Source organism: Sinocyclocheilus grahami, unplaced genomic scaffold (assembly GCF_001515645.1).
Source record: "Sinocyclocheilus grahami isolate Dianchi unplaced genomic scaffold, SAMN03320097.WGS_v1.1 scaffold758.1, whole genome shotgun sequence".
NCBI lineage: Eukaryota > Metazoa > Chordata > Actinopteri > Cypriniformes > Cyprinidae > Sinocyclocheilus > Sinocyclocheilus grahami.
In genome coordinates this window covers 425,418-439,836 of record NW_015505937.1, presented here as the reverse complement: position 1 = coordinate 439,836, position 14,419 = coordinate 425,418, and the positions used below count along the sequence as shown (strand labels likewise).

At 37.2% G+C, this 14,419-nt stretch overlaps 2 protein-coding genes across 2 annotated transcripts; both read right to left on the bottom strand.

Annotated features, from left to right (window-relative positions):
• Positions 1 to 5: 5 nt before the first annotated feature.
• On the bottom strand, positions 6 to 5,271 carry LOC107561107 (STIP1 homology and U box-containing protein 1-like; the record flags this gene model as incomplete). The annotated part of the gene is made up of 6 exons (XM_016245463.1): positions 5,251 to 5,271; positions 2,966 to 3,199; positions 1,472 to 1,670; positions 269 to 434; positions 109 to 184; positions 6 to 17 (listed from the first exon to the last, which is right to left on the bottom strand). Coding segments are annotated over exons 2-6 (567 nt in total), but the record flags the coding sequence as incomplete, so codon positions are not given.
• A 1,511-nt stretch (positions 5,272 to 6,782) lies between these two features.
• LOC107561126 (putative RNA-binding protein Luc7-like 1) lies at positions 6,783 to 12,872 on the bottom strand. Its single transcript, XM_016245495.1, has 10 exons — positions 12,405 to 12,872; positions 10,114 to 10,208; positions 9,942 to 10,040; positions 9,743 to 9,853; positions 9,216 to 9,359; positions 8,836 to 9,012; positions 8,678 to 8,766; positions 8,125 to 8,154; positions 7,496 to 7,660; positions 6,783 to 7,237 (listed from the first exon to the last, which is right to left on the bottom strand). The coding sequence occupies exons 1-10, from the start codon at positions 12,544 to 12,546 to the stop codon at positions 7,114 to 7,116; spliced, it is 1,176 nt and encodes a 391-aa protein (XP_016100981.1). The 5' UTR covers positions 12,547 to 12,872; the 3' UTR covers positions 6,783 to 7,113.
• Between the last annotated feature and the right edge of the window lie 1,547 nt (positions 12,873 to 14,419).

Genomic DNA, 14,419 nt, shown 5'->3' with positions numbered 1-14,419 from the left:
TCCATCAAATATTTATCCTGCAGGAGCAGCACAGAGCACAGGAAATGACATCACTTCATCAAACACACAGCGTGCAGAGATGTTTGTGTATTTGAATGCGTGTCTCACGTGTTTGGATTTGATCTTGCTGATCTCGCCTCCGTTCTGACTGTCCTCGGACTGCTTCCCGCTGTCGTCTAGCTCTCTGAAACACAAACACAGAGACGGATAGGTGTTACAGCACAGATTCTCTACACAGATCCGCATGACTGACTGACGTGAGCGTCACCTCTCTTTCTCGGCCAGGATGAGTTTGCTGAGATAAGCGTGCAGCTCGTTTTCTTGGCTGATTCGCTTCTCTTCTATGCTGTTCCAGCGTTTCTTCTTGGCAATGCGAAGAGCACTTGGGATATCGTCTCCAAAATTCAACCGCTGTTCCTTCGCCAGGTTATAAGCTGAAAAGCATTTCAAAGAGCGAGTTCATCACACTGCATTTGAACACTGCAACTGATGTCTGTTTAGGCGTCTGGATTATTTCTATGATGGTTTTTAGGGATGCACAGATGATGTACATTATTAGAGTTTTATTACAAAACAAGTCATTCAAAATGACAAACATCACATACAACACATACTGCTTCTAATTGTTAATGTTGGTGCTGCAGAAAGGGATTCTAATCATATGCTGATTTGCTGCTCAATCATTATTGGTGGTCAGTTATTAATAATGGTTCTTATTATCAATGTTAAAATCATCTTTTGCTGCTTAATATTTTGTGGAAACATTTTTCTTCTATTCTTTGATGAACAAAGTTAAAAAGAACAGCATTGAAATATAATATTTTATAACATTTAAAATGTTTTTACTGTCACTTTTGATCCATTTGAAGCATATTTGCTGAATAATTTTAACATTAATTCTATTAAACACACACAGCATTTGAATGATAGTATATCATGGTTTCTGAATAAATATGAAGCAGCACAACTGTTCTCAAAATTGATAATAATCGGAAATTATTATTTCTTGAGCAGCAAATCAGAATATTAGAATCATTTCTGGAGACTGGAGTAATGATGCTGAAAAAAAATGTAGCTTTGTATCACAGGAATAAATTACATTTTAAAAGATATTCAAATAGAAAACAGTTATTTTAAATTTCAATAATATTTTACTGTATTTTTGAGCACATAAATGCAGCCTTGGTGCGCAGAAGAGACTTCATTAAAAACATTTAAAATTGTAATGATTTTTACAAGTACTGTATATAGAGTGCCATTAATTAAAAAAAGAATAATTACACTTGTGTTCAACAAAAGAAAGAAAGTCAGGTTTGGAACAATGAGGATGAGCAAATGATGATACAGTTCTCATTTTTGGGTGAACTATACTATTAAAAGCATCCCAAAAAACACAAATTCTAATTCAAATGTGTAAATCTTTTTTCTTAAATCTTTCTTTTTCCAAAGTCCATAGAAATTCCACGTGTACCTCTCTGTAGATTGCCGATGGCCTCTTCATAATTCTCCAGCTCCAGCTGACACTGGCCCAGGAAAAAGTGGGCCTTCACCGATTGGCTGTCGAGCTCGAGGGCGTGTTTACAGTCGGCCAGTGCCTTGTCGTACTGCTGCAGCTTCACGTAGCATAGCGCTCTGTTAGTGTAGTACACAGCTACCGACGGGTTACGATTCTACACACAGCACAGCAGAAACACATTCAGTACAGCACAACTTTGATCATTCCTAGAAAAATCTATATCCAAACAATCTCCACTTGATGAGTTCAATGCATTACTGAATGTCAAACATGCATGTACATTTCATCTAAACTGAGCACAGTTGAGCTGCTTCATAACTTTTTGAAAACTGTGATAGATTTATTAGCATTTTTTGGTGAATATAAGCTGTAATCTTTTGTAACATTAGAAATGTCTTTGCTGTCACTTTTGATCGATTGAATGCATCCTTACAGAATAAAAACACGAATTTCTTTAACAAAAAAAAAAAAGGTATGAAATTAACCCATGACAGACAAAGCAGAATCCCAGGAAAATAGGTTTATCTGAAACTTAAATTTAGTCTATGACTTAAATACAGGCAAATTAATATTTACATATTCAGATAACATGATTTAATTTAATCGGCCTAGGTTTAAAAAAAAAAAATATCATCACTAATAACAAATTTGTGAAAAAACTCTGGTGGGCCATCTTACCCCAAAAGACGAATTTTATAATTCCAAATAATTGTTATAAATGAAATTACTCCACAAATCTAAAAACACTGATGTGCGTGTCCTCATTAACAAGTAGACATGAAAAACCTTGGTATCCAACAAAATACAATGTCACTGATCATAATTTACAAATGTCAAAAGTTTAACTTTTTTTTTTTCCTCCAAATTTTCAAACGTTTGATGTCAGCAAGATTTATTTTTCTCTCAAATGTGAATATAAATGTGACCCTGGACCACAAAACCAGTCAGAAGGGTCAATTTTTTTACAATTGAGATTTATACATCATCTGAAAGCTGAATAAATCATCTTTCCATTGATGTATGGTTTGTTATGATAGCACAATATTTGGCCGAGATACAACTATTTGAAAATCTGGAATCTGGAAAAAATCATAATATTGAGAAAATCATCTTTAAAGTTGTTCAAATGAAGTTCTTAGCAATGCATATTACTAATCAGAAATTAAGTTTTGATATATTTACAGTAGGAAATTTACAAAATATCTGCATGGAACATGATATTTACTTAATGAAATACAAAATAATTGTTATTTTACATAAAAGAAAAATGTATAATTTTGACCCATACAATGTATTGTTGGCTATTGCTACAAATATACCCAGCGACTTAAGACTGCTTTTGTGCTCCAGGGTCACAAATTTAAAAGGTTTGGTGTCTGCAAGATTGATTTTTTCTGTCAGATGTGCTCGTAAATTTCCTGTAAACGGACAAACTCGCGCTCCACTCACAATGGCTTTATTGTAGCAGGTTGTGGCCTCCTGGTACTTGCGGCTGAGGAACAGGCGGTTGCCCTGCTCCTTGAGCTCCTGTGCGGAGGAGCTTTTCTCGGGGCTGCTTGCCATCTTCTCCACAGGCTCTGCGGTGGCCGCTCCCCCCTGCTTACCGATCCTGTTCCCCGTCTCTTCGGTGAGCACCGGCCTGTCCCGGGGACCCAGATACCTGCCTGGAGCAAACCTCTCTCTCTGCAGACACACACACACACACACACATCAACGTCAGAAACACAATTTACACTCAATAATACACACTACATACATCAGGACTACAATAATACACACTACATACATGTAGACTGCAATAACACTCATATATAGACTACATAATGGACATAACACACACACATCTGGACTCTGATCAGCCCCTGACAGCTGTGGCAGATGATTCAAGCTCCTCCAGCAGCCACAGTGAACATAAAACTCATGTAATTTGACCAAAACCGATAATGAATCTACAAAATCTAGTCAATATAATTCTTCAATCTAAACTTATGGTGATTAGAAGAGAAACTCTATAGAATGGCATGTGACTGACACACCTGTGCTCTGTGCGTCTACAGGCGCTTTCATCAGTTTAATGAAGCACAATTGACTTCACATGTCATATTTTCAAAGTAAAATGTGAATAATTTCACGCGTACCGGGTTTGAGTGCTGGACTGGACGCCTGTCGTTAGCAAACCGGTCGCGACACTGGTGCTTTTATGATCACTTTTTGATCCCTTATTCCGATTGAAACGCTGCCAAACTCATAGTCCGCCACGATCATGACATTAAGATGACAAATCTCCAACGTTTTCATCGGCGATCGCTAAAAACACGACATTTTACTCGCGGCTGTGAGACGCTAGCATCATGTTTCGGTTGTTTTGACTGTGCCGTCACGGTGACGTTGCCGGAAATGACGATCTACTGACGCACAGAAACGGAACGCTGGCGGTGATATCAAAGTCCTTTTAAGACCTTTTTAGGGTATTCTATAGTCTTTGGTGATATTAAAAATAAAACCTATTATAAATTCATATTAATGTACAATAACTTTTTTTAGATTTGACGTCGATTATGAATTAAAAACAATTCAAAGTAGTACAGTGATATGAATCCCTGGAATGAACTGTAAAAAAAAATATTAAGACATATTAGATTAATTTAATCAACTGTATTCTTTTTTTTTTTGTTAACAACTCTTTATTGAATTTTCTTCTGGGAATAGTAATATAAAACAAACAGCAACTGTGTAAATTTAGAACCCAACCCTGGTAGAAAAAAAATATATATATATAATAATAATAAGAAAAATCATCATAAAAATAAGTATATATATATATATAAATAGTTCTCTCTCTGCAGACACACACACACACACACACACACACACACACACATCAACGTCAGAAACACAATTTACACTCAATAATACACACTACATACATCAGGACTACAATAATACACACTACATACATGTAGACTGCAATAACACTCATATATAGACTACATAATGGACATAACACACACACATCTGGACTCTGATCAGCCCCTGACAGCTGTGGCAGATGATTCAAGCTCCTCCAGCAGCCACAGTGAACATAAAACTCATGTCATTTGACCAAAACCGATAATGAATCTACAAAATCTAGTCAATATAATTCTTCAATCTAAACTTATGGTGATTAGAAGAGAAACTCTATAGAATGGCATGTGACTGACACACCTGTGCTCTGTGCGTCTACAGGCGCTTTCAGATACCTGCCTGGAGCAAACCTCTCTCTCTGCAGACACACACACACACACACACACACACACACACACATCAACGTCAGAAACACAATTTACACTCAATAATACACACTACATACATCAGGACTACAATAATACACACTACATGCATGTAGACTGCAATAACACTCATATATAGACTACATAATGGACATAACACACACACATCTGGACTCTGATCAGCCCCTGACAGCTGTGGCAGATGATTCAAGCTCCTCCAGCAGCCACAGTGAACATAAAACTCATGTAATTTGACCAAAACCGATAATGAATCTACAAAATCTAGTCAAAATAATTCTTCAATCTAAACTTATGGTGATTAGAAGAGAAACTCTATAGAATGGCATGTGACTGACACACCTGTGCTCTGTGCGTCTACAGGCGCTTTAATCAGTTTAATGAAGCACAATTGACTTCACATGTCATATTTTCAAAGTAAAATGTGAATAATTTCACGCGTACCGGGTTTGAGTGCTGGACTGGACGCCTGTCGTTAGCAAACCGGTCGCGACACTGGTGCTTTTATGATCACTTTTTGATCCCTTATTCCGATTGAAACGCTGCCAAACTCATAGTCCGCCACGATCATGACATTAAGATGACAAATCTCCAACGTTTTCATCGGCGATCGCTAAAAACACGACATTTTACTCGCGGCTGTGAGACGCTAGCATCATGTTTCGGTTGTTTTGACTGTGCCGTCACGGTGACGTTGCCGGAAATGACGATCTACTGACGCACAGAAACGGAACGCTGGCGGTGATATCAAAGTCCTTTTAAGACCTTTTTAGGGTATTCTATAGTCTTTGGTGATATTAAAAATAAAACCTATTATAAATTCATATTAATGTACAATAACTTTTTTTAGATTTGACGTCGATTATGAATTAAAAACAATTCAAAGTAGTACAGTGATATGAATCCCTGGAATGAACTGTAAAAAAAAATATTAAGACATATTAGATTAATTTAATCAACTGTATTCTTTTTTTTTTTGTTAACAACTCTTTATTGAATTTTCTTCTGGGAATAGTAATATAAAACAAACAGCAACTGTGTAAATTTAGAACCCACCCCAACCCTGGTAGAAAAAAAATATATATATATAATAATAATAAGAAAAATCATCATAAAAATAAGTATATATATATATATAAATAGTAATAATAAAAATAAATTAATAATAATAGATAAATATATAGCAATACAATTATTTTGACAAAGATTTTAGAAAAGCTGACATATTAAAAGCTGAATGCCATAAATTTAGTTTTCACATTAGATCCATGTATACGAGAAGTTGAGTTCCATCGAGATAATGTCCAACAAATACAGTCTAATCAACTATTCTAACATAAGAGTAATATTTTAAATACATCAAATGCCTATTTTCTATTTAATTGTAGAAAAAAATGATATTCTCTATTTAATTTTCTACCTATTATTCTTTTAACGTCTACACCTACACCAACCCTAAACCTACCCCTTACAATAATGCAAAAACAGTAATTATTGTTGTACAGCATGACAAAAATTATGCTACATTGATGTGCGCATGCCTGGTAGATGAATATATTTCTAAATATTTACTGCATATCAAATTCACAATCTAAAGGAATAAATAAAACAGGTTCAATATTAAATACACAAACGCTCATCTTAATTATTTGGTAAAAAGGGACCAAACCGTTAAAATGACTTTTTCAACTAATAAACTGAGTATGTATAAGTTCACTCAGTAATGACAAACACCATTTAAAGTCATAAAACCATTTAATGCACTTTGATAAGGACATGAAATCAAAACAGCCTTATAAAAGATCATGTACACGGTAAATCTGAAACAATACGCCATGACGGATTCACTCGTTTAGATTTATTAAACTCCTACGCCTCTGCTACTGATGCAAAGAGAGTCCCTCTGTCTCTATGGGGGAATACTGCAGCTATGTTTAAAGAAAGGGCATTTAACCTGACCTCAAACCAGCCTTCAGCAAAACATGCACACATCCACTCAGGACAAACTGTACAAAATAAAATCCCAATCCCAAAAAATAACAGACATTATGGAGGGGCAAAGAAAGTGGCAGTACATACTTTTGAGAAAATAAAACATTTTCTCCACACACAATCGTCATTTCAACATTTGACAGTGAATCCGACAGGTTTAGGTCTCACTGGACTGAGATATTAAAGACTACAAAGACTGTAATGAAACAGGGCGTGGGCAGTTTACTACGGACCAAGCAAACATGATAAATAAAAAAGTGGGTATATATATGAATGAGCGCGCGCTGTGTGTTTGTTATGGTAGAGCGAGACGATTCAGATCTCTCCAGCCTCTCTGTCATCGTGACGGCGAGACTCCGTCCTCCCGTTCAGCCCGTCTGATCTCCGCTCGGATGAACTGCGCTTGCTGTCCCTCTCGTGATCACGGTCCCGTGAAGACCTAGACACACATCAATCAACCGTTACTACAAGATCATTGAGGGTTTGTTTGCTTTTTAATGCCAGTCTTGCCTATTTTGATGGTGAAAACCATACTTGATGTATTAATTCAAAACAGAATCTAAAAGATTTAAGAATAATTTCTTAAAAAAAATAAAAATCATAACAGCAAAAAATTTATTTCAGAAACTATAATAAACCACAATTCAGGCTTTTGAAAGCTTCATATGAATGAGAGAGGAAGAGCATTAATTATTACTTGTGTGAGTGTTCTCGGCTGTGGCGCGAGCGGGATCTGGATCGAGATCGGTGCCGCCGGCGTCTGTCGCGCTCTTTGGAGCGAGAACGGGAACGGCGCTTCTCTCGTGATGCAGAGCGGGAACGTCGGCGTCTGCGCTCTCGATCACGTTCGCGAGAACGAGACCTAGAAACAGTGAAAGGAAAAACAGACGTGAACAACTGCTACATGCATGAGATTAGAGAAATGTCCAATGCAATTTTATTTAGATTTTGGCTGATTTGACAATGAATCATTCTGATTAATATGCAAACTAGTTAAACTATTTGCTCAAACCTGACATTCCTATGGCTTTTTGGGGAAGTTTTAACATTTAAAAGCAGTTGATAGCCAATGAGATATTTTAGAGGAGTACAGACATTCAAAAGGTTTCAAGATTTTATTAATCCCCTCAAAAGTTCAAATTTTTTAAATGCCCTGACATTTCCACGACTGTCGAAACCATTATTCTTACGTAGCACAATGTACTTGTGGCCAATGCACAATGTTCTTTGACTTAATCTCAGACCTTGATTTGCATGTTTGTTGCAATAACTGACATGATAGACATGAAAATAAATGCTGAATGAAGAAGTGAATGAGCAACTGACCTCTTGCGTTCTCGGCTGCGTGACTTAGTCCTACAGGGAAAACCAGACAAGAATAACAATTATTTTGGTCAACACTGCAATCACTATTATTTAAACTGACTACTCATTGACTTTGGAAACTTTCTTAAATCTTTAAATAAATACATTAGTCTTTTTAACAGTGGGTTTCCTTGAACTTCAAAAACTGAAAAACAAAAACAAGTAGATAAAATTAACACATTTAATTATTCATAATAAATATACATTTAAATATCGTATGAAAATAAACTAGCAAACCAGACTCTTTTTTTTACCAGCATTTTACAAAAATGTAGTATCTTAGAAATGCACACGATCACATGAAAACGTGCATAAAATATTCTCAAAATGAATTATTTTAACAGGTGATATCTTTGAATTTTAAATTCAAAACACACAAATTACTATATAAAAACAAATCAAAATATAGGCAAACTAGACAAAGATCATTTTAGATTCTACCGTATATTTCACAAAAAATAGGAATCTTAGAAATGCACCAGGTCACATGAAAATGTGTTTAAAATATTCTCACTGTTTTTTCATTTTCTCCTCTTTCTCCCGCTCTTCCCTCCTCCTCAGTCGCTCCTGGTTCCGTCTCTCCTGTTTGTCCTGCACGGTTTTCTGTAAAGAAATGCTGCAATGTAACCAATGACCCCCCCCGCCAGCACCTGATTCAGGCCGACCGGTTACCTTCAGCTGTTCCAGCTTCTCTCTGATCTGAATGAAGCCCAGGTGCAGTTTGCCGCCAAAGTGGTCAGCGAGACGCCGGTCATTGTCATGGAGACCAAGATAGGCAGAGCAAACCTCACAGACGCGCAACTTCTGCTGCTGGAAACTGGAGGCGGGCATAGAGTTCCTGTACTCTTCCTGTAAATAAAACCGAGCAAATGACGATACTAGTAGCAGTTATTTATTTGTATTGCCATGTCAGAAAAACATCCAGAAAACACTACAAACTCACACTAGAGTAAGAGAGAGATTAGACTGTAAAAAATTCAAAAAGTAACATCACATTTTGAATCAATGAAATGAGACAGCTTGCATATAAATAATATAGTATGCTGACGAACCTCTGCATCCTTCTTCTTAGTTCGGACTCTCTCAACCTCCTGTAGAACTGTCTGGGCTTCATCCACATTCCCCTCAGCGCCGAGCTGTTCAGCTTTCGCCAGCAGCTTCCCGATCTCCTCGTTCAACTCGTGAACCTTTTCTGCCTGCCAACCAAACACACAAGGTAAATAAGACACAGATCACACAACTCCATGAGTTCTTTATATAATCTAGGGACTTGAATACACAGCATCTCATCTTATTCAATTTCCTCCTTTTATTTGCACACAAAAGATCAGATTATTCATAAACTGAGAAAAGTAAAGAAAGGCTTGATTGTGCCAAAAATCATAATAATGATTGCTCTGGTCGGTACAGAGATTGCAAATATTTACACTGATTACACACTAACTTGGGAAATATCATGCATTTATTGACTTTTTTTTTTTTTTTTTTTAAACATTCAGGGTTATAATAACCAGGGCTATTATAGTAACAAAAACTTTTTTTAAATCATTGTGACTTGAAATTTTTCCACACTTCATACCTTTGCGGCCACCTCAGCGCTGATCTCTTCCTGTGTCTCAGCGAGACGCTTTTTGGCCAACTCAGTCCTGCGGTCACAGTCGGCAATAAACGACTCCAGGTGATCCACCGCCTGCACAACACAGATTCAGCATCAGCCTTTGCAGCAAATTAATTTAAAACACTAGCAGATGAGCTCGACTCAATACAGAATCACTTACATCCAGTTCGAAGAACAGGTCTCTCTCTTTAGACGCGATCTCATAGTCTGCTCTCAGCGCCAGGTCATGTATCTTAGAGCATTCGCCAAGGTCCATGCGCTACAAACACACGGCTTCATCAATATGCTGCACAAACACTCATCATTGACTGTTGTAATATGTTTTCCCTCACCGTTCCAGAGAGGATGTCATGTGGGCAGCAGTTGAGCAGGTGCGATTTGCAGACACGCTCGTCTGTGAATTTAACCCGCTGTCTCGACTCATCTCCTGTAAGGACACAGCACATAACAGACATTGAAAGAGACCACACACACGTCTCTCTCACACACACACACTGCGTCCGCTACACACTGCTAACTTTGCGGCCAAGGGTCACACACCTGCCTGTCACTGTGGTGAAATCATGAGCTCTGACATATACTGAGCGTGTGTTTGACAGTGTCGGATATAAATTGTATTTCACAAGAAAGTAAAGGCTGTTCGTTCATGTACACTGAACAAAATGATAAACGCAACACTTTTGTTTTTGCCCCCATTTTTCATGAGCTGAACTCAAAGATCTAAGACTTTTTCTATGTACACAAAAGGCCTATTTCTCTCAAATATTGTTCACAAATATTGTTCACAAATCTGTGTTAGTGAGCACTTCTCCTTTACCGTGATAATCCATCCACCTCACAGGTGTGGCATAGATGCTCATCCACGACCATCACCTCATGTTGCAGCATGATAATGCACGGCCCCATGTTGCAAGGATCTGTACACAATTCCTGGAAGCTGAAAACATCCCAGTTCTTGCATGGCCAGCATACTCACCGGACATGTCACCCATTGAGCATGTTTGGGATGCTCTGGATCGGCGTATACGACAGCGTGTTCCAGTTCCTGCCAATATCCAGCAACTTCGCACAGCCATTGAAGAGGAGTGGACCAACATTCCACCGGCCACAATCAACAACCTGATCAACTCTATGCGAAGGAGGTGTGTTGCACTGCGTGAGGCAAATGGTGCTCACACCAGATACTGACTGGTTTTCGGGACCCCCCCAGACCCCCCAATACAGTAAAACTGCACATTTTAGAGTGGCCTTTTATTGTGATCAGCCTAAGGCACACCTGTGCAATAATCATGCTGTCTAATCAGCATCTTGATATGCCACACCTGTGAGGTGGATGGATTATCTCGACAAAGGAAAAGTGCTCACTAACACAGATTTAGACAGATTTGAGAGAAATAGGCCTTTTGTGTACATAGAAAAAGTCTTAGATCTTTGAGTTCAGCTCATGGAAAAATGGGGGCAAAAACAAAAGTGTTGCGTTTATCATTTTGTTCAGTGTAGATTGGAGATATTTAACTTATACTGACCCAAGGCCGCTTTCTTTAACTGGCTCCTTAATGTGAATGTCTAAAAATAAAGAGGTAGCATCTGATCACGGACCAAACCAAGAGGCTAGCAGTCCCTGTTATTATCAGTTATTTATTCTGTACAGCCACCATATAAATGCACTGATGTTTTCTACAGTGAGCATTCGGACTGGGTGATGTAGCTCAAATAATGATAAAAATATTGATATTTTTCTGCATTTTAAGGTATAATTTAGTTATAAATTATTATTTAAAAATTATCACAAGATATATAATTTATATGCACCAATATAACAAGCAAAATGTATTACAAAATCAATTAATACATGAAAATTAACATGTGCAAATGAAGTTTAAATCAGAAACACTACGTTTGGGAAGTTGAATGGTTAAAATATAAGCATTAAAATTATTGCACTGCTATTCAAGATATTGCGAAACATTATAAAGCCAGGAAAGAAAAAAAAACACACACATCAAATGTTTTATATCACCCAGCCCTAGTTTGCATGATGCATCTATGATTTTATAACAGCCAATTGAGTGCAAAGTTGTATGGGATAGTTGATCAGAGAGGGTTGTCATGTTTCAGAGAGCCATCTTGTACTCCGTAATAGCACTAGCCCTCATGCGTACATACAGAAATGCTGCATTATCTAATGTGCATATTAAACCACAGTTGACCAAGTTGAAATAAGACATTGAAAACTAAAGTGAAAGGTTAATTGATACACACTGCGAGGTCTCTCCCATTCAGAACCCCTCCTGCGGTCCCAGCCTCTAAAAGTTTAAAGGGAAAAGCTTTTCTTGCCCAAACCTGTAATGAGGAAGTTGGGAATGATACAGAAGAATAAAAGTGAAGACGTCGGCGGAGGAATTTGAGTTTTCTTTCCTTTATTTTTTTATTAAGTTAGATTTGAGGAAAGCTGCTCAGGCACAGCATCAGTGAACTACATCCGCCTGGGCAGAAGCTTCGTATCCTCTCTGCTCACTCTTACGTTACCAATTAGCGTGATGTGTAACACAGTTACTGCTGGAAAGCAAACAGTATTGTTTTTTCATATTCATAACAGCTTTAAAAAGCATTGGTGACTCACGGCTCGATGAACATGAGGCTTTTCTGCAACTCCCTTGCAGATGTAGGCTGGCAAACATACACTGAACCTTAATGAATAGAATAAAGGGGCCACAATTGTTCAGTCTGTATGAAACAAATGTACGGGAAGCATATGAATTCATCTCAGCATTCACACAGACAGTCGCTTCATTCACACGGAGGGTGAGATTTCTTACAGCCAGTAAAACTCAATTTAACAAATTCAAGTGCATCTGCTCAAGTCCCTTCGGTTTACTCATCTTAAGCAAAATCCTCTTGAGCTGATCAAAATCACATCACAAAATCTAAAAGTCATATTTCCTCTTAGCAATGCTCCTTCAGATTTAATGCTTGCATCCATTTTTGGGGAAATTACATTTTATATATGAAATTTCATTATTAATAGCTGATAAATAGAGAGAAGGCTGAAGATGCTTTATATATAAATTTTCATCTCTTTAAATATATTTTATACATTTAAGAATATACATATTTCGCTTGTTTTGTTTACTGTGTGGAGACGTGCTGATATCGCGTTTGGTCTCGTTCTGCATGGCGTATCTTGTCAGTGTCTGCGCTTGCTTGGCCATTTGTTGTGGAAAAAATAAGGAAAGTGTGTCCAGCTGAATTCATTTAGTATTTTGTTAGACGGGTATAAAAAAAAGCTTACCGCAGCAGCCATCGCGTACTTGTTTCGCTTCGGTTTCAGTTTTTATAACCATTTCTTACTACGTACAAGATATATATATATATGTGTGTGTGTGTGTGTGTGTGTGTGGTTGTAGTTGTTTTTTTGGTGTTTTGCTTATATCATCGGCGAACCGCTTCGCTCCAGTGTCTCTCGCGCTGTCACTCAGTCTCTTCACTAGCGAGAGAGCAAACAAAACGAACTCAAACGAGTGAGCGGCCAATCAGAGCGCGCTACGCAATCTTAAAGAGGAAGTGTATTTTATATTGAATATATTGTTATTTTTAAATTTTTTTGTATTCTTTATGTTTTATAAAATGAATAATAATAATTAAGAAACTTACTAACATCAATAATATTCAATTTAGCAGTTACATAGATTAATTTGAACTAATCGTTTATATAATATATTTTACTATATATTATAATATTTTTGTATTGTTTGTTTTCTGAAATAATAATAATAATAATTAAGAAACTCAAATGTATAACAAAACCAGTAACACATTTACTAACATCAATATTAATTTTAGCAGTTACAAAGATTCATTTTGACTAATCGTTTAAATAATAGGCATTTGTTGCATCCAGTGGGGACATAATTATGGATTATAATGACTTATACTGCCTTTTAACGTGTTGCAACATAAAACCATGTCTGCATTTGTGATCGGAGAAATGACAAACAACAAGTGCTACTCTACACTGCTCAAAACTCACGTTTGAATCGTCAGTGGCAAATTCTTTAAATATAAAAAATATACTTACAGTCTGTGAGTCAGAACAGCCGGCATTGTAGTCTACTCTCCCAGGATCAGGACACAGTCCTCCATAAAATGCGCTGCACACATCTGAATATTTGGGTTAAACTGTTCTGGAACAGTGTTGTAAATACAACTTAACCACTGATTTCTAGTCGTGTCCTCTTTTGGAAGACCAAACAAAGTAGTTTCGCTTTCACAACGAAGCACAGCGTCTTCACGACATGGCGGCGCCGTCAACAATACTACAGCGAGAATAAAAGTTACGCCTTCTTTCTTTGCGTGAACATTAGGGCGGCGTTATGCAAATCTTCCCACATAGTGAGGTAGACATGTGGGGGCGTGTTAGAACGAGCCGTTTTAGGTAGGCGTGGTTGACTTAACTTTTATAAAGAATATCTCTTTGGTTTTGAGACTTTAGTCTTTGCTACTTTACAGATCTTCTTTATGCAGCAAGAGCTTGTAACACTCCAAAGAGAGAGGACAAATTGAAATCGCATCATATGACCCCTTTAAGAAACTCAAATGTATAACAAAACCTGTAACATGGTTACTAACATCAATAAT